Below are 26,195 nucleotides of genomic sequence, written 5' to 3' on the forward strand. Positions count from 1 at the left end.
ACAACGGCTCCCAGGGCTGAGGCTGGGGCCGCAGCAGAGCGTGCATCTATAAATCCATTAATGCCATTTACCGCATAAACATAAAGAAAACGCTCCACAAATTCCGCTTGCCGGCTCCATGGCATCGGAGGCATCAACACTCTCAACGAGCGGCAAAGGCCTCATCCGCCTGGCCATCGCCGAGCATTGCAATTGCTCCATAAAGTAAAACTAAATTGCTCAATAATTTTGTCCACATTTGATTATGTCTTTTGGCCAAGGAGAGCCGGCGAGCTGGCGAGCTGGCGAGCTGGCGTGCTGGTTCAACTTCGACTCCGACTCCGACTGCGACTCCATCTTCAACACAAGCCGAGTTCCGTCTCGAGGCGTGAGCGATGGAAGTGATGGAGAGGAGAAGGAGGGGGAGTGCAGCCCTGCGAATTGCAGTCACGATTGTTGCCGGCGAATGGAGCCCACAAATTCAAAACCCATAAAGACATCAAAGCAGCAACGCGTGTAACAATTTGCCAGCCAACAACAACAGCGGTCCCCAACAACAGCAACAGCAACAGCAACAAATGTTGCTGAACTGGCAAACGCAACAAAACGCAAATTAACAACGGCAACACACACACACACACACACACGCACAGAAAAGACAAAGGCCTAAGTCGAGGAACAGTTGACGAGCGGGGGCGAGGGGGCAGAACTAAGACATAAGACAGGTCGGGTCGTGGCAGCCGGCGATGGCAACGGCGACCTGACCAGGCATCCGCATCCGCCACCCGCACAAGGAGCAGCAGCAGCAGCAGCAACAACAACAAAAACAAGAAGAATAACTAAAAGTTTGACAATGTGAAAACTTGAATACCCTTTGCAAACTATAAAACAAAACATGATGATATTTTAGGTTTTATAATAATATTCCATATTTTGAATAGTGACTAAACATATGTGAGAACAGAATGCAATCAAAGGTTCTTTAAGTAAATAAGGAATTCAAGAGACCTTAGAGAGACAGAAGAGAGTAAGGCATCTAATAAGAATATAACATAATTCATTAATTAAGCTTTAGATACTATGCCAGAATATTTCATAGATGCGGCAACATATCTGCCTATCGAGGAGAAATCCTGTTAAGGATCTCAAGATGACAGGAAATGGAATGGAAAAGAAAATACAATAAAGGGGACAGATTAATATATTAAAGTACAAAAGAAATTTCTTTAAAAAAATATAAAAAATAATATTAATTTCGGGAATATATGGAATAACAATAATAATAATTGCAATGTTAATAATAACTATATTATAAGTAATAATATTAGCAATAAACTATGAAAATTATTATAAAAGAAATCCAAATAATTAAAATAATATTAATATTTAAATAATATTAAAAATACTAATAGCCATAGTAATAATAATATAAAAGAAGAAAATATTTCCTGACAAACTTTTCCCAAATGGCTTTTTAGAAAATAGGAAATGAATAAAGGGACTAACAATATAGAAGATCGACATGGACCAAAGAACTATCAATTGTATAAGATATTCTAAAATCAGAAATAGCAAAATATTAAAAAGAATTAAAAATAAATTATAGCCGATATACAATTAAAACATGAAAGTGAATAAGCACAGTCAACTAAAATTTAAATAAGAAATAGGTTTGGCATAAAAATAAAATGTATATAATTATATTAAAATAGTTTGTCTTGATTGTTTTGGAATGACAGATCATCCAATAAATATAGTAATTATTATTATTTAATATTGTATAAATATATTAATTATATTTATTTTATGTGTTAATATTATGAATATACAAGCAGAAAAGACGAATGGATGAGTTAAATATATTGATGAATAGACTATCCAACTTATATCAAAATGATAGCTACCTATGGAAAGGGCATTTGCCTAAGTGATCTATTGTTGAACTGGGAATTATCTGAGCGTTACCTCAAGCGAAATGCTGGCTTCGACCTGGAACAGAGCATACGAAATGTTGGGTTCCCATAATTTGTGATAAGCGCTTGTTCGCAGGCTCTACAGCTGGGAGAGCCCACCCACACCCCGATCGATCGATCGTTCGTTCGTTCGTTCATTCGTTCATTCGTTCGGTTCGATCGATCGATGGATGCTCGGATGGTTGGATCGATCGATGGATGATGGCGCCTTGCATGCCGCCGGGGCACGTTCGATGCTGCAGCTGAAATGCTCATTAAAAATGTAGAAAGCTTTCAGAGAGTTAGCGGCTCTCAGCTGGGATTGCGCTGTCAGCGCTAATCGCACGATCTTAATTTACAGCAACAATCGCAGCAGCAGCAACAACAACAGCAACAACAGCAACAACTGCAACAACAAGACAGGACGACTACCGGGGCTACAGTGAGAGATCGTCGATCGAGCAAACAATCTTCGAGTTGGCCAATTTGGCGAACGCAACTTTCGCTTTTGGCTGTTGCTAACGATCGTCAATCGACGGCAATTTATTATTATGCAGCGTTTGTTAGTTCGCATTTTAATTCAATTAAAAATCGGTTAGAGATCATGCTAATTATGCTACATGCCTATAAATACCCACCTAGCTCTAAATACCCAACGCCAGCTGATCGTGTCCTAGATTCTCAATTACCATGCTCTCGAGCTGGGGCCACAACAAGTGCTCTGATCTTCTGTTTGGATCTAAAGAGTGACTCCACCAAATAGACACTATGGTAATTAAGTTCAACACAAAGACAAATTGATCGTGTTAGCAGCGGGCATCCAATCTCTTTATAGAGTATTACGTGGCTGTTGTTGAATTTCATAAAAAGGCTGCGATCCATAGTCGTTTCATTCCATACCGATCGTGAATAATACACTTGGTATTTGTATTTGAATTTGGTATCCGAAAGAACAAATCACAGTAGCCGCAGTAGCGGCAACATAGATCAATCCGTAGGGTCACGTTTTCGTGTACACATGAGTGTGTTATGCACAGAAGTAGATGACGTTGTCAAGATCTCAAAGTGTATGAATAATTATATATATATATCTTTTAGATCTTTTAGATCAGTATCAAGCATTTGTTCGTCTCTCGTCTCTCTCGGCTTTAAAGCTATTGCCAGGAAACTTTGCCGAAAACCTTCTGAGCAGTACCCAAGAGAAGTCGGCCGGATTGGAGCACTATATCATAAATCCTAGAGTAATACTTATTTCTTATTTTTATCAGTCGCAATTAATGTTCTTGTTTGCAAAACTTGACCTTAACGAACATTCCCGAGCTCCACTATGTTTCTGGCATAGTCTGCAAGACCTTAGCAAATCGGTCGACGATATCATAAAGCTTTATAGGAACAATCGGTTGGAACTTAGAATACTGTATTAAGGCTTAAGATACTGAAAAGCCTAGGATAGCATATCTTGTTTCTATTTGAAATATCCATTTAGTTTAATTCTCTTTGTCTCTCCCTCTCTCTCTCTCTCTTGCTCACTATTTCTCTACCTCGCTCCCTTCCTCTTTCTTTCAATATCTTAGTTACTCTCTTCGAGACATTATTTCTTTATCTCTGGGTCTCTTCTTTTCTCTACCTATGTCTCTTTCTTTCTCTACCACTCTCTTTTACCTTGTGACTTACTTTTTCTGTGTCTTTCTCTCTCAGTGTCTCTTTCTGGGTTCTTCCCCTCCTTCTCTCCTTCTCTCTCTTTTTCTCACTCTCTTCCTCTCTCTGTGTCTCTCTCTCTCTCTCTCTTCCTTATTCCTATTACCCTATAATACGATTCATCCCACTCTCCTCTCCTCCCCTTGTTAACTCTCCAGCTCCTCATGTCTTTGTCCACGCTGCACATATTTCGACAACATGACAAAACGTTGGTTAGATCGCATAAAAATGTTAAATGTTGCAGTTGTTTGCATTTGGAGGACAACAACAGCAGCAGCAGAAACAACCACGAGCAATGTTTGCCTTTTGAATAACGCCAACAACAAAGCGTGGGCGCACAATAGAGTTGTTGCTGTCGTTGTTTGTGTTGTTGTTGCTGTTGTTGTTTATGTTGTTGTTGCTGTCGTTGTTGCTAGTCGTTGTTGTTGCTGTGTTGCCGCTGCGTTTTTTGGCATTTTGTAACACGCGCCTGCCAAGCGGCATAAAAATTGACATATTATAATGTCATTGGCGTTCCCGATTTGCGCCACTGCGTCGACTGCCACAATTCGTCAATTTGGGGCGGCCAGCGTGGGTGGGCAGCAGCAGCAGCAGCAGCGGCAGCAGCGGCAGCGCCACAAGAGTTATGCGCAGAGTTGCCGCAGTTGTCGTTGTTGTCGTTACTCCGCGTCGTCGTCCTCGTTGTTGTCGTTGTTGTTGTTGTTGTTGCTGTCGTTTTGTTTGTTTTGACAGGCAACGCACTTCAACTGCGACTCTGGCTTCTATTTGCACACCCTCGCAAAGGGTATGCGAGAATGCTATCAAGCAATGTTTCGCCATAAAGTGAAGGCCATACCAATAATTGCTGATTAATTGAGTAGCATTTTCTATTATTTATTATTTTATAATTATTCATAATGTTTATTTTTGATATTTACTATTTATAACATTCACTTATGGATTATTACATTTAAGCTATTGCTTATAAATATATAAATATATATACATTTATTATTTTTTATTTCATTGCTCATTCATTATTTATTTTCTATTTATTTCTTAAATTTTAATGTTATTATTATAATGTACATTATTATATATATTATTTTAATATTTATTTATTAAAATTTATTTATTGTTTAGTTATTTTATTTGTTATTTTTTTTTTTTTACTACTTTTGCATTATATATTTTATATTTATTTATCAATAATTAATATCATTGATATATTAATCATCATTATTGTTTTTATTTACTTTATCAGCAGTGTTATCATCTTCATTATCATCATCATTATTCTCATTATTATCTTTATACAAAATATCTAGATCAATCATGAATCGAAGTTATGATCCAATTAGATTTATTTTTGGCTTACGTTAAAATTCTTTTATAATCAAGCTCGAATTGGATTGATTTACTTACGTTAAAATTCTTTTATAATCAAGCTCGAATTGGATTGATTTCTTTCCTTGTAGGAAAGGAAACAAGCATGCTGGAAGAGTATTTAATCGTCAGCAGCACTGAAATATATCAGTTTGTTTTCTAGTTTTTTGGTTTTTTCTGTCTAGCAAAGACACAAACCGACGTCGCAGCCGCTGTCTCTTGGCTGTTGTCTGTTGCTTTTGCCAATACACAACATTCTTATCAGATTGTTGCAATATTTCTGCTGCTCTATGTTGTTGTTTTTGTTGCTGTTGTTATTGTTGTTGCAGTCTGCACTCGAGCAGAGCTGCAAAAATGAGATCTTTATCAAGCCGTAGGTTCAGGCTTTGGTAACAACAACATGGTTAGCAACAACAATAAAAACATGTAATGAAAATTATGACAAGCCAAATGCAAAACGAGCAACAACAACAATTGCAACAACAAAAATAAAAGAAAAAAATATTGTGATATGAAAAATTATAATTCAATGGAAAATTGCGCCCACACACGCGTCACACACACACACACACACACAGACCACAATTGTTGTTGCTTTTTAGCTTATCGTGAACGGAAAGCGTTGTCGTTATTGTTGTTGTTGTTGTTGTATTCGTTGTGGTTGTTGCTGTTGTTGTTGTTCAATGTTGCTGGCGGAGTTGTCAATTGTTTTTGCTGGACTTGCTTCTTCACCTGAAGTCTGGATATCATTTGCACAGCATACCTGGCATCCTGGCATTATATAATTTCTCGCCGAAGAGCTCAACATCTAACAAGATCCATCAATCAGAGCGAGCATTGGAAAGGAAATTTCCATCGATCGATAACTGTGCATGTTGCGAGAACCGAATGTCAAGATCAGACTGTCGAGATTAGCCAGTGCGCCAAAGTGCCCCAGTGATCCGAAAGTGGAACACACTCTGAGCAGAACACACACATACACACACACACACACACACACACAGCTGGTGATTGAATTGAGCTTGTAATCAAAATGCGTGTTCAACACGCGATCAAACGATCTAACGATCGATCCATAGTTTGTTCCAAATGCAAATGTTGTCAGCTTTGGTTAGCAATGACAATCAAAACGTTTGAATTTCGTTTCATTTTTTCTGTAAGTTGCTTAAGATCTTTTATCTTTTAGCAAAGATCTGGATAGAGTTTCTAGTTGAGCTTCTCGAATATATGTACATGAACATATTCTGCTCGAGTTTCCTGAAACTATGTCAATATACTTAGTTTCAAGTGCACTTTCTGATATTGATCAAACAAATTTGAGTATTCTTGTATGCAACTCAATAAATTATTTTTTATATAACTATATTTAACCTGTACCATATATCGCTTATAATTTTCAATCGCCCTTCTATGTGATTTTCACAATCAAAAGGATTACGTAATTACCAAACAGCTGACAAAACTTTAAGACTAATACTTCCTGCACTCGTCCCCTCTTCCTCTACCGCCTTTCTATGCGATTCTCATGCCCTCAAGATAGGCATGTTTAGCTACATATAGTGAAAAACAGTTGGCCACGAACTTGGTCAGTGACTGCCTGCCTCGCTTTTGGCCAAATCAATAGATAGTGAAATTAGCATATCAGTTGCTAAGAAAAACTTACAATAAACGGTAAGAGAATTACAAATTGCAGCGACCGTTAGCCGAATGCGTTTCCCAGCATGTAGCATCATCTGCTGTGCCCATTGACAACGCAACAACAACAATAACAACAGCAGCACCAACATTGGCTTTTTTGCGTTTGTCGTTTATCACGCATCGCTGTCAAAGTGTCACTTTAGCTTAACGTTGGTGTAACGCCAAAAGATATCACAGACAATTCCAGTCTGGGCTCGATGCCGCCCCAGCGCCTGCGCCTGCGCGCACGCGTAATAACGCATAATGTGCCAACAACAACAACAACAACAACAACAACAACAACAACAACAACTACTACAACAACAAAATCACGTTAATGACAGCGACGACGTGCCTTGAAGCCTGGCCCCAGCCTGGCCTGGCCTGGTCGCGGCCTGCTCTCTGTTTTTACCACGGTATTGGCTATTTGGTCGCTCCGCCGTTCCGCAGGCGGCGGCCTGCAATCGCCGCAGGCTAAAAGCTGAGAAAAACGGAAAGACAAATATAAAAAAAAAAAAAACCAAAGCAGAAAGACAGCCAAAGCCAACTGCTGTTGTGTCACATCATTATCAGTTGGCCTGGTGTTGGCCCGGTGCGCAGAATTGGTGGCATTATTGACATGACAGACATGGCAGGTGTGAAGGAATTCGCCACTAAATCATGTTGTGCGGTCCATTTTGATTGGACGACACTGTCGGCGATTGCCGTCTTAATAAAGTCATCTAGCGGTTAACATTATGCGGCCTAAGATACTTGGCAACAAGTTTGTGGCTCAACCGAATATGAACGAATCACAGTCAATCAGAAAAACGCAAAAATCATAGGATACACGCGCCTTTCTATGCGATTTTCATGAAATAAAGTGGCGCTTTCGGAATGTAAGATCAACAGTGCGGTTTACAAGATTAGAGGGATAGAAACTGACATAAAAAAGACTGAAATAAATGGGGAGGGCGAAATAGATAGGGAGTTCGAGAAAGAAAAAAAGAAAGAGAGAGAGAGGCATGGTTAAAAACAGACATTAAAAAAAAGCAGTACCAAAACACATTTATTACTTACATAATTGACTACTTATTTATGAGAATCGCATAGAAAGGCTTAACATAAACAAGAAAAGCCTTGAAAGTGTTGTGTTCCATTGAACTGCGATATTCTTCAGATAAGTTCTGCCACTAATAGATATTTTTTATGGGCCATAATATAATGAAAACTTTGCAGCGCAGTGAACATCCGACAGTGCAGGGAATTGAAACGTTTAGTGAGCCGCACAGGCCCAGATGAAATTGAAGTTGAAGCTGATGAAGTCCCAGTGCTGGCCACAGAAACAAAAAAATGCTGCTTGCGCCTTGTGCTTGTTGTATGAATAATTCATAACAATGAACGACAGCAACAGCAGCAGCAACAGGCAGCAATATGAAAGCTGGTCCTGTTATTAACTGGCATTGTGCACAAAAAAGTGAAAGCTCATAAGGCAATCAGTCAAAACGTCATCGATAGAATTAAGTAATCAACTCGGTAGAGCCGCAAAACTGACCACACACAACACGCAGCAGCAGCAGCAGCAGCAACATTGCAGACAATAGGCAGCTGGCGAGAGGCAGAAAAGAAAAAAATAAAGGCAGCAAGAGCCTGAGCATTGATTGTGGTCAAAAAGGAGTTGTCCGAGAGAACAAAAGTGCGAGTGGCAGGACCACCAGCAAAAAGAGTTGCCAAGAACAACAAACGGAAAGTCAGCAACCAGCGACCGGCAACCGGCAACCGGCAACAGACGGACGAGCAACAGCAGTTGGTACTTTTTTCCCCTGCAGTTCTTTTTATTCCTTTCTGTTTGGGTTTTTGCCCGTCTTTTTTTCGGCTAAGTTGTTTGGCCTGGCCGGCAGTTTTGTGGTTCTGTCCAGCTTGAAACGGACACCGGAGAAAACAAATGTCGATAAAGATAAGCAGCTAACCCCAGTCCCAGCACCAGCACCAGCACCAGCACCGGCCCCAGTCCCTGGCACGGCAGCAACAACATGTTAATTTGGCCAAACTAACTGCCTGCGCGAATCAAAGGCCCAGCCCAGAAGAGGTCTCTGAAAAAACATATCTTAAACATTTTTAAGCGCGTGCCCTCGCGTCAATTCCGTGTGGCACGTTCCAGCTGCCGCTGTTGCATATTGCAGCCTGCCACACGTCACATTTTGACCAGTGCTAATTATTAAACAGGCCCGCCCCTCTGCCCTGACACCCCTTCAATATTTATTACAACAATATTCATTTGCATTAGCCATCAGCTAAACCCAGTTACCCCTTTTACTGCCCGATTATCACAAGACTTTATGTGCAGCTCAGGGACTCTGACTGTGCGGCAAACAATTATTGCAATTAATTTAATTGAAAAGAATAAAAAAACTTCATTTAATTTTTATGCATGCCGCTATAAAAACTAGCTGAAGATCTGTCAAATACAGTGGAGAATGCATTAATTGTATTCACATATTCATTTGGGTCGGTGTGATCTATATAATGTCTTTAAATCCGATATAAATAAAGTTTATATATATATACTTGGTCTGACGCAGAGCTTTAAAAACTTGTTCATGTTGCGCTTTTGATTGTGCTTGAATCAATTGAGAGCTTCGAGGTGTTTGCACCCATACAGTAGAGCTAGTCAATTCAGATTTAATGTGCTTTTCATTATTGGCCAAATTCATAGACACGCATAGCATTGGGACATTGGAGCTGGTAGAAGCAAGAATTCAACTCTTAGCTTTTATGTGCTCTTGATTCTCAATTCAGCTGGCTATAGAATTAGGAAAAGCTCGTTCGTATGATGCACTTCCAATTGTGCTTTGATTAATGAAGAGCATCAAAGCGACGCATGAATTCAAATCAAAGCTTTAATAAGCTTTTAATGTCCTTGAGCTTTTCACCCATTCTGCATTACGCAAATTATAAAATCCATACATACACATTCCATACAAGAAATTATTTTTTGGCTTTTATTTGAAAGACGTTCAGACGAACATTCAATAACATTAACAAGAGCTCCATAGACGCACATAGACCTAGTGTATTGCGTAGCTTCATCCCATTGTCGTCCTTAGTTGGGTCCTTCGTTTGGGCAGCCGCATTCGGGCTTCCTCGGGCAGCACAGCTCTGCCTGAGCAACGCCGGAGGCGTCTTGGCAGGAGTACCTTGCACCGAAGGACGAATGTTTTTTTTTTATTTTTTTTTTTATTTTAAATTTGACATTGTCTTTGTTTACTGTCGAATCCAAACAATTTGCGACACGTTAAAAATTTGTAGTTCACTTGTTTTTTAGGCAAATACATTTTTGTTGCAAAAATAAAAAAATGAAAAACCTGAAATGTTTTTTTTTTTTTTGGTTTTTGTTTTTTTAATTTTTATTGTGCTTCGTGTGCAGGTTGAGACTGAACTTAAAATATTTTGTTATAGCCAGCCCCAGCAGCTTAGAGCTGGTGACATTTTTGTCGCAAGCTACTTTGATGGCAAGCAATGTGATTTCAGCTTAAGTTCCCTTTATAAAGTAATCGGAATGTGATTATGCATGATTATATTGTACTCCTGCTTTCTGTTGCACTTAGTACATATGTCGGAACCAGCTGGATCGTTCGAAAAGTAGTTTCTTAGATGAAAAACATTTTTGTTTATCAAGCTATCTTGACCAAACTCTGCCTTTATATGTTTTACTATACTCCTCATATATCTGAACAATACTAACAACATCGGACCACTATATCATATAGCTTCCATAGGAACGATCGGCCTACAATTATATTGTATGAAAAACATTTTGGTTTTTCAAGATATTTCAACCGTAATCGGCATTACGTATTTTCCCTGCGCTTCTCAGATACGGGCAAAGCACCTTGGGTCTGCAAGGGTATTAAGTCTTCGGCGTGCCAAAGATAGCTCATCTTATGTTTTTTTTTTGACTTATGATTTATTGACATTAAAAATCTTAACAATATTTCACATATTTGTTTATTATAAATTTTAGATATTGTTTTTGCTTTCTTTAATTTAATTTAATTTATTCTTAATTTTCCAACTTTAAAAATTTACTATTATTATCTTTTAATTTAATTTTTGTTTAATTATTTTTTCTATAATTAACTAATTATGCGAATATTAAGCAAGACATCACGTTTTTGTTTAAAATAAATAAAAGTAATGCTGTTTTAATTATTAAAACAAACGTTAGCCAGAGTTCTTCATGGAAACTCTTACTCCAATTAAACTAGGAACTTGTGCTGGAATAGCTGGCGCGCTTCTCATGCTCCACTTTGATATGATTATCAGTGGGATCTATGCAATGGCAAATAGATTCAACATAAAAATTAATCACCTTCGGGCAGACACTAATTTTTGCTTTATTTATTTAGCTAGTTGCACTTCGCGCCTCGATTGGCGCAGTCGGCAAAGGCCCAAGAAACCAGCTACGACTGGGCTAAGAATAGGAATAAGAACAAGCACAACAACAACAACAATATAAAAAAAACGGCAACAACAATAGATTTTTGACGTCTGGAAATTGTGCAGAGTGCAATTTGCAGTGGCCTCCAAGTTCAACTAACATTAAAAAAACAAAAAAAAAAAAAAAAAGAGGAAAAGTAGAAGCCGAAGCTAAAGCCAAAAGATGAGGCTGAAGCAGCGGCTCAAAAGATGTGGCAGCTACCCAAAGGAATGCGGCGGCAAATGAAATTGGCAAGAGAAGAGGCCAACAGCAACAGCAACAGCAACAAGAACAAGAACTTGGCTAGAATCAGGCATTGCCAAGACAATTCGAGTTGCGTGATTTGCGTGAGCGTCGTGCGTTGACTGACTGACAAACTGACAAACTGACAAACTGACGAACTGACGAGCTCGTTCTCCCTCCCTGCCTTCCTCCCTCTAGCTAACACTATCTGCTCTGTGTGTGTTGCGGGAGTTTTGCCAGCTGCAGAAAACAAAATTTTAATACACACACTGCATCTATTGCAGTTGCAGTTGCATTTGAAGCTGCAGCTTCAGCTGCAGTCAGCAGTCAGCAGTCAGCAGTCGGCAGTCGGCAGTTGGAGCTGGGTACTTGGCACACACCAACACACAATTGAAATTCCTTTGGCGCAGAAATTGCATTTCACGCTGAAAATGCGTGCTCTGCGTGCAGCAGCCTAAAGTGCAACGATAGCAACAGCAACAGCAACAGCAGCAGCAACAACAACAGCCACAACAATTGCTGCAACAGGAACCAAGCAATTATCGTTTAAATGCAAGCCGAATGCAATGTACTCTATACAACATTTTATTTATTGCATTATATGAAATAACGTAGGATAAATAATTATTATAAATAATGTGTTCATTTCTATGATAGCATTTTTGCAAATCCCATAAGAATCGATTGAATATAATAATATTAACTAGATATTAAATAATAGTGCATGAAATATAGCTTATGCAACTTTTATTCTTGCAAAAATCCGAAGAAACAAAACTTTTATTTGGTGTGTTTTCCAACACTAGGGCCAGACATACAATTCGGACAGATGAGAAACTCAGCTTTGAAACATCTACAGAAAACTAGCCTATTTTTATCTTATCGTATATGGACTGAAAATAGACTTACTTAAGATATCGTATGTGAAGTGAAATGAAACAAAATTCGATTGCGACTTTTTACGATATCGTGCATGGGCTGAAGATTTAGTGTCTCTTTCGCTGCGTGCAAAAAGTAAGAGTATTCAATCTAGGGCATAATGAAAGCTAACTGTTCCATCATGTTTTTTTCTCCTAATTTTTGCACGTGTCAAACGCGTTGACGTAGCCGAAGGAACCCGCGAGCTGCAGCCTGTTCAGCGAAACGCACAAAACTTTATGGGATCAGAGCTGACTGGCAAACTTTATGACATAGTGATGTTAATCTCAGCTCTGCCGGAGTCGGACTCGAGTTGTTGCAGACACAGACGCGGCCGCAGTCGCGGTCGCAGTCGGAGTCGCAGTCGGAGTCGCAGTCGGAGTCGCAGTCGGAGTCAGTAGGAGGCAGCCCAAGTAGCATTCGGGGCCAAAGTGTAGGTGCGCGCGCCTGCGCAACGGCAAACAGCGCAGATGCCGCTGGGTGGCGACTCTGTGGCAACATGTTGTTGCCGCGTTTGTGGGCCGCAATGCCGCCGTCGTGCCGCAGAATGCCCAAAAGCGCAACACTTGCCACGCTTGCCACAGCGGCAGCAGCTTGGACTGTTTTTGCAGCATCCTTGGCTCTGCGGTCACGTCTTTGTGCTGCTTCTTATTCAGCGATTAGCTTGCATTTTGCGTGAAAAGAATTTAATTTTAGGAAAATAAATAAAAACGGAAGAAAATATAAACAACAACGTTTTGTGGCATGCAACCAAACTGTTGTCAATATTTGCGAAACGCTACTTTGTTGCCGTTTGTATTTGCAACTTGGCAGCTGATGCAGCACAAAAGCAGAGAGATGAGAGAGTGTTAAATTTCATTTAATTTTTGCTTCAATTTCTCGAGTATTTGGCTTCATTTGGTTTCTTGATTTCTTAACATACGCAACTTTTGGGGCTCCCCCACACCAAACAACTCAAGAGCTGGCAAGCCACATTCATTGGCCAAAAAGACTGCCAGTTGCCCCCAGTCGGAGAGGTCTGCCTGCCTGCCTGCCTGTCAGGTCAACAATCTAATTACAAGTCGGCACACGCGGCTGTCACACCAGAGAAGCACTCGACACTCGACTATGATGTCGTGACTGGGCGCAGTTCCCATACCCATTCGACCATATTATTCCCTCATCCTTCCCCCTCGTCTTACGCCTTATCGTAGTTAAACACCCGATGCAGCGTTAAGCGTTAAGCTGCAATTGGATTTAACGTCGTCCATAATCAAGGGCATCCGAAAGATTTTTAAGAAATAAGTTTTTGTGAATGCCAATTTATGCGCTGTGAATGACATTAAATGATTTCTTTAGTATCTAACTGAGAGAGGGAGATAAGAGAGAGAAACACCGAGAGAAAGCTACAGAGAAAACTAAACAGTATTGGGAGACAGAGCACATATATACAGAAATACAGACATATATATTTTACACATACTAAATCAGTATCAAGGACTTGTCCATCTGTCTGTTTCTATTCGAACCAGCTCTCAATTTCAATGCTATGCTCTTGGAACTTTGCCTAGATTCAACGTTCTAAGACTTTCTATGCAGGCAGCACATATTACCGAATCGAATGGATTACTATATGGTTACTATAACATATAGCTGTCATAGTTAAAATGGGTCGAAAGTGTCCTTTGTATGAGCACATTTTTTGTTTATCAAAATATCTTGACCAAGCCCAAAATTAACTATATAACCTGTGCTGTTTGTAAATGTGTCAAGTCCTCTAAAAATCTCGCTACTATAATGTATAGCTTCTGTAAGGGTATTAAGCCTTCTGTGTGCCAAGGAAATTCTTACTTTCTCGTGTTCACTTATTCACGTTTCAAAATAGTTGCGTATATCTATATAAACAGACACTAAGTTGATTTTGAATGCGATTATAAAAATCTTCTTCTCACTTTTTGGTATGATCATTATTTATTTGATTCCTATCAAGTATGTGCTTTATGGTCGCATTATTTAGACGATACCTAGACTTTTTTAAGTCTAATCTATATTCTATATACTTTTGTTATTCGCGGAGCTCTTTACCAAAGTATTTAATTCCAATTTTTCCTTTATCTATCTATTTAACTCTATTTATCTATAAGTAGAGTAAAGTAAATTGGTTCTTTCATATATTTCTATTCGCACATTTTCAATTTTTCATTGGGCCAACTTTAAAAACCACAATATAAGCTATATATGAAAATAAATAAATGCTATTGTCGCATTTGTCTTGAGCTTTGTTAATTGCATATAATTAATTATTATGAGCCAATCGTATTGGCTGAAATTGAAATGGAAATTGAAAATGCATTTTCCATTTTCATTAAACAAAAATGAGAAAAGCGAAAAAAGAGGAATGAAGAAAAAACATGTACATTGATTTACGCTCTTAATGCACTCACGTCAAACCGCGGACAGCTCCGTAAGGGAGGGCTGCAGCCGGGGCGGGGGCGGGGGCGGGACGACGGCGGGTCTGTTTTGTGGATCCGATATGGGAAATCCATTAATAAATAAAGCCTGTGACACTTACCTGCAATGAGAGGGACAGAGAGAGAGAGAGAGAGAAAGAAAGCATGAGTGAAAATGAAATGTGTGAAAAACGGGTATAAAATGAAAATAAAATATTGTTAAAAAAGAATTTCATTAAGTGCAAATGCTGCAAAGGGCCAGCAAAATGGCGGCCATTATAGAACACACTCACACGCACACACACACACACTCAAATATATATTTGTGTGTATGTACATAATAACGGGGCGTGTTGTTGTTGTTGCATGTTGCGTGTGTGTCAACTTTTGCACTTTTTGCGCAAATGCAAATAGTGTAAAATGTGAAATGTGAAGTGAAGCAGGTGAATTAAGTGCGGCAGGGTGGTTGGCCCAAAAGGTAGACTGAGTGAGCGAGTGAGTGAGTGTGTGTGTGTGTTCGTGTGTGTTTGTGTGTGTGGCATGTGAATATAGTTTCACACGAACGCGAAAGCCGAAACGTAAACCGAAGTCGTCGCAAGCAACGCTTCAGCGATTCGCACTGAAATATATACGCGATATATATACATATAGATATATGTATATATATATGCCTCTACATGTGTATGTGTGTGTGTGTGTGTGCGTGGCACAACTTCAATGGCCGTTGCATTATTGCTGCAACGCAACTAACAACAACAACAACAACATCAGCAACAACAACAACAACAATGCACAACGCCTACAATTGGCAAACCGCCCAACAGCAAATGTCCAACCCCAATAAAAATTGAAATGTAAGAGTGTGTGCGTGTAGGTGTGTGTGTGTGTGTAGGTGTGTGTTTGCATTATGTCTAGAAATGTTCGAAATATTTGAGGTAGTGAGTCTTGTGACTCAGGAGCTGTGGTATCGAAAGGGTTGGGAATAGAATGAGGAGGAGTAGACGGAGGAGGAGTAGGTGGAGGAGGCAGCAGCCATACAACACGCAAAGGCAAGCACAGCAGAGCCTAGAAGTCAGAAGAGGCGTGGTGTGTGTGTGCGTGTGTGTGTGTAGGGTAGCTCAATTTCAAGTCAAGCAGGCAGAGGCAACTGGACACACACAATGCTAGAGCGAGAGAGGGGCACTTTAAAAAAGAAATAACAGAGTGTGTGTGTGAAAGAGAGAGATAGAGAGAGAGAGAGCGAGCAAGCGAGCTAGGCTCTTGGCCTGTGAACGCTCGAATGAGCGAGCGAGAGGGAGTGGGTGAGCCGGGTAGCAAGCGGTAGACGTAGGGCAGCTATGACCAGGCGGCAAGGGTTGCTCACACACACACACACAGCACACACACACGCACACACATGTGTGTGGAAACGAGATGGCATAGGTTAAACGAGCCTAGGCGCGGCAGCGTGGTATTTGAGCGTTCGGGGTCGGGGTCGGAGTCGGAGTCGGGGAGGGTTCGTAAGAATTCGATTGTGGCAGCCTAGTCACAATTTTTGAGGGTCGTCCAAATGCGGCTGCCATTTTAGTTTTGTCTGCCATAAGCAATAATCAACAACAACAACAACAACAACAAATAAATGTGGAAAATTTCAAGTCAAAAACTCACATAAGAATTAAGAAATGTTAAGTGCAACCAGGGAAAATAAAAGCCAGAAAACAAAATAATCAAGATATAAGAAAATTGTAGCTCAAGAATTTCTGCAAATGTTTAATGATAAATACATAAAAATTATATATGTATATATAGGGAGTTGCTTCCGTTCGTCCGAATATCTATTAAAATATTCAAATGCATTTCCTCTCAGCATGATTTATTGGTAGAAGGACCTACACAACTTGTCTGCATGGCTTAGACATAATCAGTTACCACTGAACTTAGCTAAATGCTACCACATCACATTTAGCAAATGTGTCTTCCTAATCCATTAATGGCAAAAACTTACTTTTAAATCAGAAGCTTTGGTCTAAGGAGTAATTCTTAATCATTCAGCATATAAACAATATTTATACCTGGGCCTTTGCAATGCTTGCGTTTGTTCGGAGCAATTCTCTACCCAGTTTAAAGACTCTTTTACAAGATTATCTTTATATGCGGCCTTTGTGCGGTCAATGTTAGAATATGCCTATAATATATTTGGTGCACACAAAGGCTGCAGTTTTTAAAATTTAATCTACATTGCCTTAACTTTCCTGACCCCTTACCTCCATACAGAGGTAGGTGTCAATTACTACGTTTGTCATCTCTGGAAGATAAAAGAGTGATATCAGCGTTGCTTTTTCTAAACAATTTAATTGTAGGAATAATTGCCGAGCAGGTCTTTGCGATACCATTTTCCGTTTTCTGTGAGGTCTCATCGAACTGCTTATGCAAATAACGAGCCTGTCAACAGATCATTAAAGCTTTATTTATAAAAGTCTTCCAACTCAAATGCACTTCGGTTCTTCTTCTCATGTTAAACATGAACTTAAGAAATTCTTTCTCTAAAACTAATTAGTTTTATATTTTCTTTAAATTCATATTTTCTGTTTAGTTAGTTATTTAATCTAATATTTTTTTTTTGGTTGATATATAAATAATGATAATAATAAAATAGGCTTTTAAAAATATTAAATCGAGCCAAATATTATTATTCAACAATAATCACTCATATTAAAATAAAGCATTTATGTCAGGTTTTACCTAAAAAGGATGTTTAATTCTTTAATAAAGCGAAAAGAGAAAGGAAAAAACAACGCTTATTCCTATAAAACGAAATGGCGACCGCCTATTATGGCTGTAATTTCAACCCTAACTGTTGACTTATTCAGTTAATTTATAAATTACGCACAAGCGGTTGAGAAAGAGAAGGCGAGAGAGAGAGAGAGCGACAAGCAGAGAGGAGGTAGACACACGCATGTAACACATAGACAGGCATGAGCAGCTAAGTCGGCGATCAACTGAGCAAAGGCGCTTTAAAAGCTCACCAATACACAGGCAACTAACAGTGCAAGTGTATGAGTGGAGCTTTCTTTACAGAGATAAAATTGAGGAGTGGGTGGAAAAAGGAGACAAATAGAAAACCACGAAGCAGTTAGGAGACAGAGCGGAAAAGAGAGGGAAATAAGAAGGAAAAGCGATGGTAAAAAGGAAAGGAAAGGGGAAACGAGAGAGAAAAGAGAATAGATTGAATGATAAAAACAAAACAAAATAAAGAGGAATCATAATAAGAGCTAAGCAGGAGAATAAGAAACCATGTCAAGCATTTCTTGGCCATGTGAAAAATGTTTCACTAGCGTAGAATTCTTCAAATATAAATTGGGGAAAACCCCTTTGCTCAGCAACTTGTTATACGAAAATGCAAGCAATAAATATAGCTTTCCAGATATATTGAACGACAAGGCCTGCAGTCAACAACTCAACGTTTCAATTGTATGTCGAGAAACTAGTTTCTAACTCTAACAAGCATTTTGGTCCATAAAGAATATTCGCACAGACTCTATGATTAACGAGTAGCGCATACATTAAGTCTCGCTAAGGTCTAAACCCGATCGAAGACAAACTCTCTATAATTACTTGACAAGCTATTAGAAAAAAATTAAGTTAAAAATAAATATAGAAAAAAAAAATGTATATAATCGGAATAATTTTGCATGTTTGATCGTTGGCTCAAGATTTATGCGAGCCAGTTGTGTGCATGCAACTACTAAACTACAGTAAATAGATGTACATATAGATAAAGATATATGTATATATATATATATACGTGACTAATGCTTGTTTGAATAGCTGAAAGTTAACGATTTGACGCCCGGTTTAGATGGCTAATGCTGCCTGCTACTGGCTAAATTTCGACTGCCCTTGGCAGCTAGCTCCCCTAGCCGCAGCCCCTGCCACCGCCTGTCCGCCCCCTAGCGCACCTGGTGTTAAGCTAATTGCCCGACTTCCTTTTGCTTGACACTGACATTGAATCTTGTTACGTTTGGGTTTGGGTTTGGGTTTCGGTTTTTGATTTTGATTTCGTTTCAGTTCGTTTCGCTTTGATGACGGAACACCTCAAAAGTGAGCGCCGCTCGTTGCATTTGTATTTGTTTAGTGGTCACTTCACACACACATACACACACACACACACACACACACACACACACACACGCGCACATGCACACAAATACATGCTTATGCATATGTATGCTGTATAAATATGCATGTTTGTGTGTATGTATCCATGTGTGTAGTTGTGCATGTTGCGCGCGCGTATTAAATTCAGCTTTAGCTACCTCGCTCTCTCTCGCTCTCGCGCTCTCTCTCTCTCTCTCTCTCTCTCTCTCCGTCTCTCTTCCGCCTTTGACTTGGAACTCCTCAAGCAATGTAGCCACCCTGTTGCGGTGCTTTTTTTTTCGCTTTTTTTTTATGATTATTGTGTTTTGTTGTTGTCGGTTTCTCTTAATATTTTATTTGTTATCCATTCTACGGCTTTGCTTTTCTTTCTTTGCCTTTGCTCGGCTGCATTCGCGCTGCGCACGCGCAAAACTTGTTAGAAGTTTTGTGTTCTATTCTTATACTATATACACATATGGCGAGGCGAGTTATCGCGCCAAGGGAGGCAGGGCTGGGGGCAGCTCAGAAAGTCGGGTAGCCGTCATCGTTGCGCAAATGTTCAAGGTTAACAACGCTCAGGCGCTCAAGCTCAAGTGTGTGCAGTTCGGTCCGTCGATAGATTTGCCAAATGGTTAATGGAACACGGACGCGACGAGACGCTACGCGACAGCCAGGCAAAGCCGGCAACTAGACAGACAAGTGGGTAGGTAGCATGCGATATATTCACATACATATATATACATATATGTACATATATACATGCAAACATACATATACATATATATAGGGTAGCGTGGGGTATGTGCTTGGCCTGGCGATCGTGTCGCAGCTGCCTGTTGAATGGAATTATCAGAGATTGAAACAAAAGTAGTCAACCGATTGGTAAGTGTTTCATTCCAGCATTCCTGATAGCCCAGTCGTCGGGAATGCCTCTCAAATCATGCCCAAGACTCTTCGCTTGGATTCTAGCATTTCTTCTAATGGAATTCACTTTTGCTTTGTGCTCTCAATATTAATGCTCAATGCGTCAATTTGGCATGCTGGCGGAATTATAAAACCAGCTGATGAAGAGCCTATGTATGTATGTATGTATGTATATGTAGCTCTGGCACAGTTGAACAATCTCTTTTATGTGTTTTATTTCAGTATTCCGAGCAGCAAAGTTGTTCGTTCGCTAGAATTCCATTTGTGTTTGGGCAGCCATAAAAAGAAAGTACAGTTAACAGCAGATTCTTTTGTGTTTCATTCCAGGCAGAGAAACAAATGGAATTGGTATGCTTTCAAACGGAGTCGGCTTACATATATCACCATCGATTCGCATGTAACTATTTGGAAATCATCCAAGGTGGCCAGGCATAGGAGATTGTCGGAACCTTTAAAATTTGTTCAGCTCGTTTTCATTTTATAAAAAGTGCTCAACTTAAGCACACGTTTTAATTTTCTTTTTTGCAACTTTTATTTTGATTATTTGGCAAAACTTATTGTAAAAATCGTAGCAAGTGATAGTTAAAAATCTCAACTTAATGCTCGGTGCAAACCAAATTGAATATCGCAGTGTATGACACAAAATAATCAACACCAACAAGGAGAAGAAGAGCAACAACTTCACAAAATGTTTTCCAGCGATGCCGAGTTGTTGCGCGATCTGGCCAAGACGCAGTCGTCACGGGGTCAATCGCCGCGTGAGAAGCGCGTCGGCCTCATAGCTGCAATGGGGCATTTCAGGCCAAAAAACGCCACGCCCATTCAGTTTTACAACTATGTGAGAGAGTTTTGCATAATGCACAATTGCAGCATCGACGAGGCCATGGAGAGGGCGCCCGACTCCTGGACGAAACTCAGCAAGGATCAAAGGCAGCTCTACAACTCTGTAAGTGCGATATCTTCTTTCCATTTCTCTTTCTGTTTCACTTCCGCTGTTCCCATTTACGACGTTCCAATTGTTTTGATTTAAATGGAGAGCAGTCGGAATACTCCAACGCCTTTTGTTTGTCGCCCACTCTCAGTATCTCGCCTCGTCTACCCCAAAATGAGCCAGTGGTGAACTAACTAACCTAACTCTTCCCAATTTCACTGTTCCTTAATCAATTGTTTGCAGCTGTTTGCAGTCCAACTGTTCCTATTTTAGTTCAATTCAATTGTCCATAATTCAGCTGTATTCAGTTCCGACTGTACCCGTTTCCATTGTTCCGGGCTTGATTAGTTGCGATGAGAGGGGAATTTACAGCATTTCCAATCCCACTGTTCCTAATTCCATTGTTCCACGCTTTGGTCATCCCATGTTCCACTGTTTCCTTCAACTGCCGATATATTCGACCATTTCCAATCCCATTATCCCTATTGCTAATCAATTATAATGTACCACATTGAGTGTTCCGGATTCTACTATCCACTATCTCGTCTTCCATTGTTTCAACTATTTCCTGCAACTGCTACACCTTTGCGTAACTACGATATATTCCACCATTTCCAATACCATTTTTTCTATTACAATTCATTTTAAATGATTCACATCGATAGTTCCAAGTCCCGTTATGCCACACTTTACTTATCCCATCTTCCATTGTTTCCATCAATATACAGGAGATACACGCTGCCCTGCCAATTCCTGTTCCCCGACACCTAATCTATCGCGCATTCCAAATGGAGCGCGCCGGCCGCTGGAAAATTAGCTCCGTGCCCGCCGCGAATGGTGCATCCACAAAGTACTCGGTGGAGTCGTATGCGCCGCCCGTTAAGCCCACCAAGATGCAGGCACGTTTGCGGGCGCAGCAGCCCCGCTATGACAACTTGGCCGAAACGTCGCCGTGCTGCCTGGAATCGCCGCGATCACCAAAGAAGCCGCAGGTGCGTACTTTGACGCCGCCCGAGCAACGCGCGCAACGGGCACAGCTGGAAAAGAGCACGTGCTCGCTGTCGCTCACACGGATACTGTCCGAGGTGAGCCTCAAGGGTATGCGCAGTGGCCGGGTCAAGGTGACGCCAGCGGGCAAATCTCCCGGCGAGGTCGCCACCGAGTCCAAGCAGCAGCCGCAGCCGCCGCCGCCGCCGAAAATGAAGCCGGCAGCAAAAAGCAAAAGCAAAAAACAGCTAAAAGTCACATCAGCTGTGAGAAAGAAGCAGATCGCCGTCAAGGTGAAGTCGGCAGCGAAGCAGCCATACCCCGGATTGTCCAAGACAGATGTCAAGCGAAAGTATCCAAATAATAAGAAATATAAGAAAAAATCCTAAGCGAAACTTGTAGCAGAACCAGTTGAACATATCCAGAATATGATTTATGTTTATTGTTTACCCCCACCCCTCCACACAAACACTTACCTCCCCCCACCCCCACCCACACGTACACACCACACAAATCTGGAATGCCTCACCAAAAAACAACCAATACCAAGGACCCTTGAGGACCCAACACTACACAAACACACTCACATACACACACGCACTCACACGCACTCACACGCACTCACACAAACACACTCACACAAACACTCTCACACACACAAACGAGTACACCTAACGAGCTGCACTTGAAAGCCATTAATATATATTTATATGATATATATATGCACGCACACACACAAGGACACATACAGTTCCACACACAGGTGTGTACACCAAAATCTCGTTCTAGTTATCGAACGATTGTCGTTGCTTATCGAATGTTTACACGATTGTTTTAATCACGAATGCACCGAATGTATCTCGAATGCTAAATGGTTAGAATGTTACTTGCTGCTGCCACTTAAATTGGATTCACATCTACTCGAAAATACTCGAAAACAAAAACCAATTAAATATAACTCATTGTATTCATTACACGTTTCCTAATATTGTTAAACCACAAAACGTTTATACGAGTTGCTTTTTAAAGCAAAGCATAAAATACAACGTGAAACACACTAAACATATATATGTAATATATTCAACAATTTTTTCTAGAAAAAAAGAAACGGGTGAAATGAAAAGAGTGGTTCTAATCGGGAGCTCCCGACTAGGGAATACCCTACACCCTCTTATTCCAACACCAAATGCAGTTCGCGCAACGCGCTCGTTTAAAGCAATAAAGATTAATTTAAAAAAAATAATAGTTTTACCGGTAGGGCTAGAACTCGCGACAGACCACACCACATGCTATGCCTCTACTCAACAGCCACACCAATAATTGGGTATTATTGAGAGAGAAAACCCTATTAAAATAGCAGCACATAAAACAATCGCAATTGCAATGCTGTTGATAGAATTTGAAGCAGACTCGCATGATTGTGTGTGTGTGTGTGTACATGTATACAGAAATTCTTGGAATTTGCGCCCCATCCAATTGCGCAGTAAAACATAACTTTGGGTTTTTATATATCTTATTGTACCATAGATTATTTGTGTATTCTCAGAAAGTCAATTGCATTAAAGTGGTGGCCAATATAAGTTGGGTTATTAACTGGATTTATATACATATACATACATATAATATATTCTGGAAGCAACGTTACAAGTTTGGTGACTGCAGCTCTAAATATTTACCCAATTGCTCAAAACTGGATGGCGATATCGATTTTTATCGATTACTTGAAAACGGAGTTAGTAAAGAGCTAAGAGGATCTACAGATAAAAATTCAAGTCTCTAGCTCTTATAGGTGATGATATCATTGCGTTCATACATACGGACAGATGTTGATCAAGTATATATATACTTTATGGGATCGGAGGTGCTTCCGTCTGCCTGTTACATTTACATTTGCACAAAAACACTATACCCTTTTTTTTTACCCATTTTCAATGGGTTCAGTGTATAAAAAGCTCGCCAACTATTCGTGAGCAGCTGTGAGAGAGTGTTGGAAATGTCCGAAAGGGTGTGTCACATTAGATAAAGTTTATTTCGATAACGATAACTTCCATTTACCCTCCCTTTCAAATCGATGCGTATCGAGAAATCTCGTTTTTCTCCATTTCACAGTTTGTATCTACTTGGTTAAATTTTATAAATTTCACAATTCCGCCTAATAGAAAGTGTTGGAAAAAGTGAAATAAAGGTGAATCCCAGTCTGCAGACATTTCTATTTTTTTGGCATTCGTTTTTTTGACAGACGCATATAAAATCAAAGATTATGATTATGTATATACAGTACAAATTTCAGTTCGTTTTGATCGTCAATTCAGAATAAGCATGAAATTATTTTGAATTGAAAGAAACAAAAGCTTTAGGTCACGTTGCTAGAACAGGTAGCCAAATAGAAAAGATTTTTGAAAAACCCACAAAACGCTTTTTGGGCAATTTTTTTATTTGCTTAATTTCTTTATAAGCTGCTCGGTCAAACTAGATGCCTGACGTGTGTATCTACATGCCCAAACGTATGCATGTATCTAGAAGATACATATCTGTGCGTGTATCTCACAGTGTGTGTGGCTGTGGCTGTGGCTGTACTTATGTATCTGTGCCATGATGTTCGCCAGCATTTGATGAACCGTTATTTAAGCAGCGCACACCATAGGCAATAAAACATTTGCGTTGTTGTTCTATAGACAACTAACAACCAACAACAACAACAACAACACAAAAAGATAAATGAAATCAGCAAAAAGCCAGCAGGAAAAAAAATTCGCGCAAAAAATTTAATTTTTTTCGTTGCCTTTTTGTGTTTTTGCGTTTGTTGTTGTTGTTGTTGTTATTTTTGCCAATCGGCACGCAGTTGCCAGTTGAGCATTTGACCTAAATACGCTGCCGGCCAGTTGTTGTTGTTGTTGTTGTTGTTGTTGTTGTTGTAGTTCTCAATAGGCTAAACTTAACGCGCTTTTGTGCGTCGCCATAAAAGACAAAAAAAAAAAAGAAGGCAGCGCAAAAAATAAAATGGCAAATAAAAAGAATTCGCTGTTAGATTTTTGTTGTTGCGGCTGCTAATTTCGCAAAAAAAAAAAAGAAGAAACGAAAAAAAAAAACAATTCTATTCCGCATTCGGCCGAAAAAGCAGGCATGAAATGAACAACTGTACACAGAAACGAAAAAAAAAAAAAGCGAAAAGTCACTGTCGACGCTGACGGCGACGTGAACGCCGACGCCTGCGCAGCCCACGACAACGCTTTGGCTCTTGTTCTTCTGCTTTAGCTGCTGCTGCGGCTGCTTCTTCTTGGGTGCTTGCTAAATTTATAGCCGCTTACGCATGACGCCAAAAAGCAGCTGACAAAAGCTCTCACACACACTAGCACACTTGCGCGCGCACACACATGAAAGCTGCCTGCTGTGGCTTTGCTGCTGCGTGCAGCGACGCAGCGTCGTCATTTCGACAGCGCCATTTGACTTCTAACTGCTTTTATAAACAGGCACCATAGGCACACACACACAAGTACATAAGCAGGGAGACACACACACACACACACACACACACACACGTAGGCGCTAACTAGGCGACCAACTAAACTTAACTAGCGCCCTCTGCTGACAGCGCTGCTTTGTGTTGTCAAGCTGCAAAGGCGCAGCAACGAGCAGCGACGATTACGCAATGCGTTCGTTGCTTCACACACACACACACACACACACAAATACATACAGAGGCACAGCTAAGAGCAGCAGCAGCAGCAACAACAACAGCACTTTGTTTCGTTTCCGCGATCGACGCGCTTGCAAAAACAAAAACAAAGACAAAAAAAAAATTCGCAAATAGCAGAAGTTGCGATGCGTGCGACCCAATTGGAAATTTGACATACAAAGAGAATATGCGAAAGATCGAGAGAGAAAGAGAGGGACAGTGCAGTTTAAGATGTACTATGTAAGTTGTGTATATTAGAATTGTAAGGCATGTATGCATGCATATACATATGTGTGCATGTGTGGGAATTAGCTGGAATTACAAGTTTTATAATTTATATAATCGCATAAATACATACATATATTAAAACATAAACTACTTGGCATAGAATTAGCTTTACTTTTAAGAAAAATGTCAGTTTCTATGAAGTCTAGAAATGCATACATACATACATACATACACATATATATAGCATTTATATTTTTATATATGCACTTTAATACACAAAAACTACTCTTTGATAAATAAAAAATAATATATGTACATATGTAAAATATTATTTGAAAATTAATTGAAAATTAAATAAAAATATTGAATATGTTTTGTTCTGATTTATAGTGAATACGTTAAACAAAGAAGATATATCCTAAAAGAGGAACTAGTTTAAATTTCAACAAAAATGTGATAAATTTCTAATAAAAGACAAATGACACGGTGACAGTTATATACTTATATATAGATATCGCAAAGCAATTCAATGGATTTGAACTTATGAGCTTCATATTTTTGCAAAAGTTCTATGGGCACATACATGTTTCAAAAATGTCTTTAGTCTGCTGTT

General features: G+C 39.7%; 2 protein-coding genes across 10 annotated transcripts in view; one reads left to right on the plus strand and one right to left on the minus strand.

Moving 5' to 3' along the window:
• The window catches only part of mamo (maternal gene required for meiosis), a 185,282-nt gene that overhangs the window by 106,429 nt on the left and 52,658 nt on the right, over positions 1-26,195 (minus strand). The window lies entirely within an intron of this gene.
• Positions 20,234-22,882, plus strand: LOC6631351 (uncharacterized). Its single transcript, XM_002054956.4, has 2 exons — positions 20,234-20,706; positions 21,420-22,882. The coding sequence occupies exons 1-2, from the start codon at positions 20,395-20,397 to the stop codon at positions 22,065-22,067; spliced, it is 960 nt and encodes a 319-aa protein (XP_002054992.2). The 5' UTR covers positions 20,234-20,394; the 3' UTR covers positions 22,068-22,882.

The sequence above is a fragment of the Drosophila virilis genome, chromosome X (assembly GCF_030788295.1).
Source record: "Drosophila virilis strain 15010-1051.87 chromosome X, Dvir_AGI_RSII-ME, whole genome shotgun sequence".
NCBI lineage: Eukaryota > Metazoa > Arthropoda > Insecta > Diptera > Drosophilidae > Drosophila > Drosophila virilis.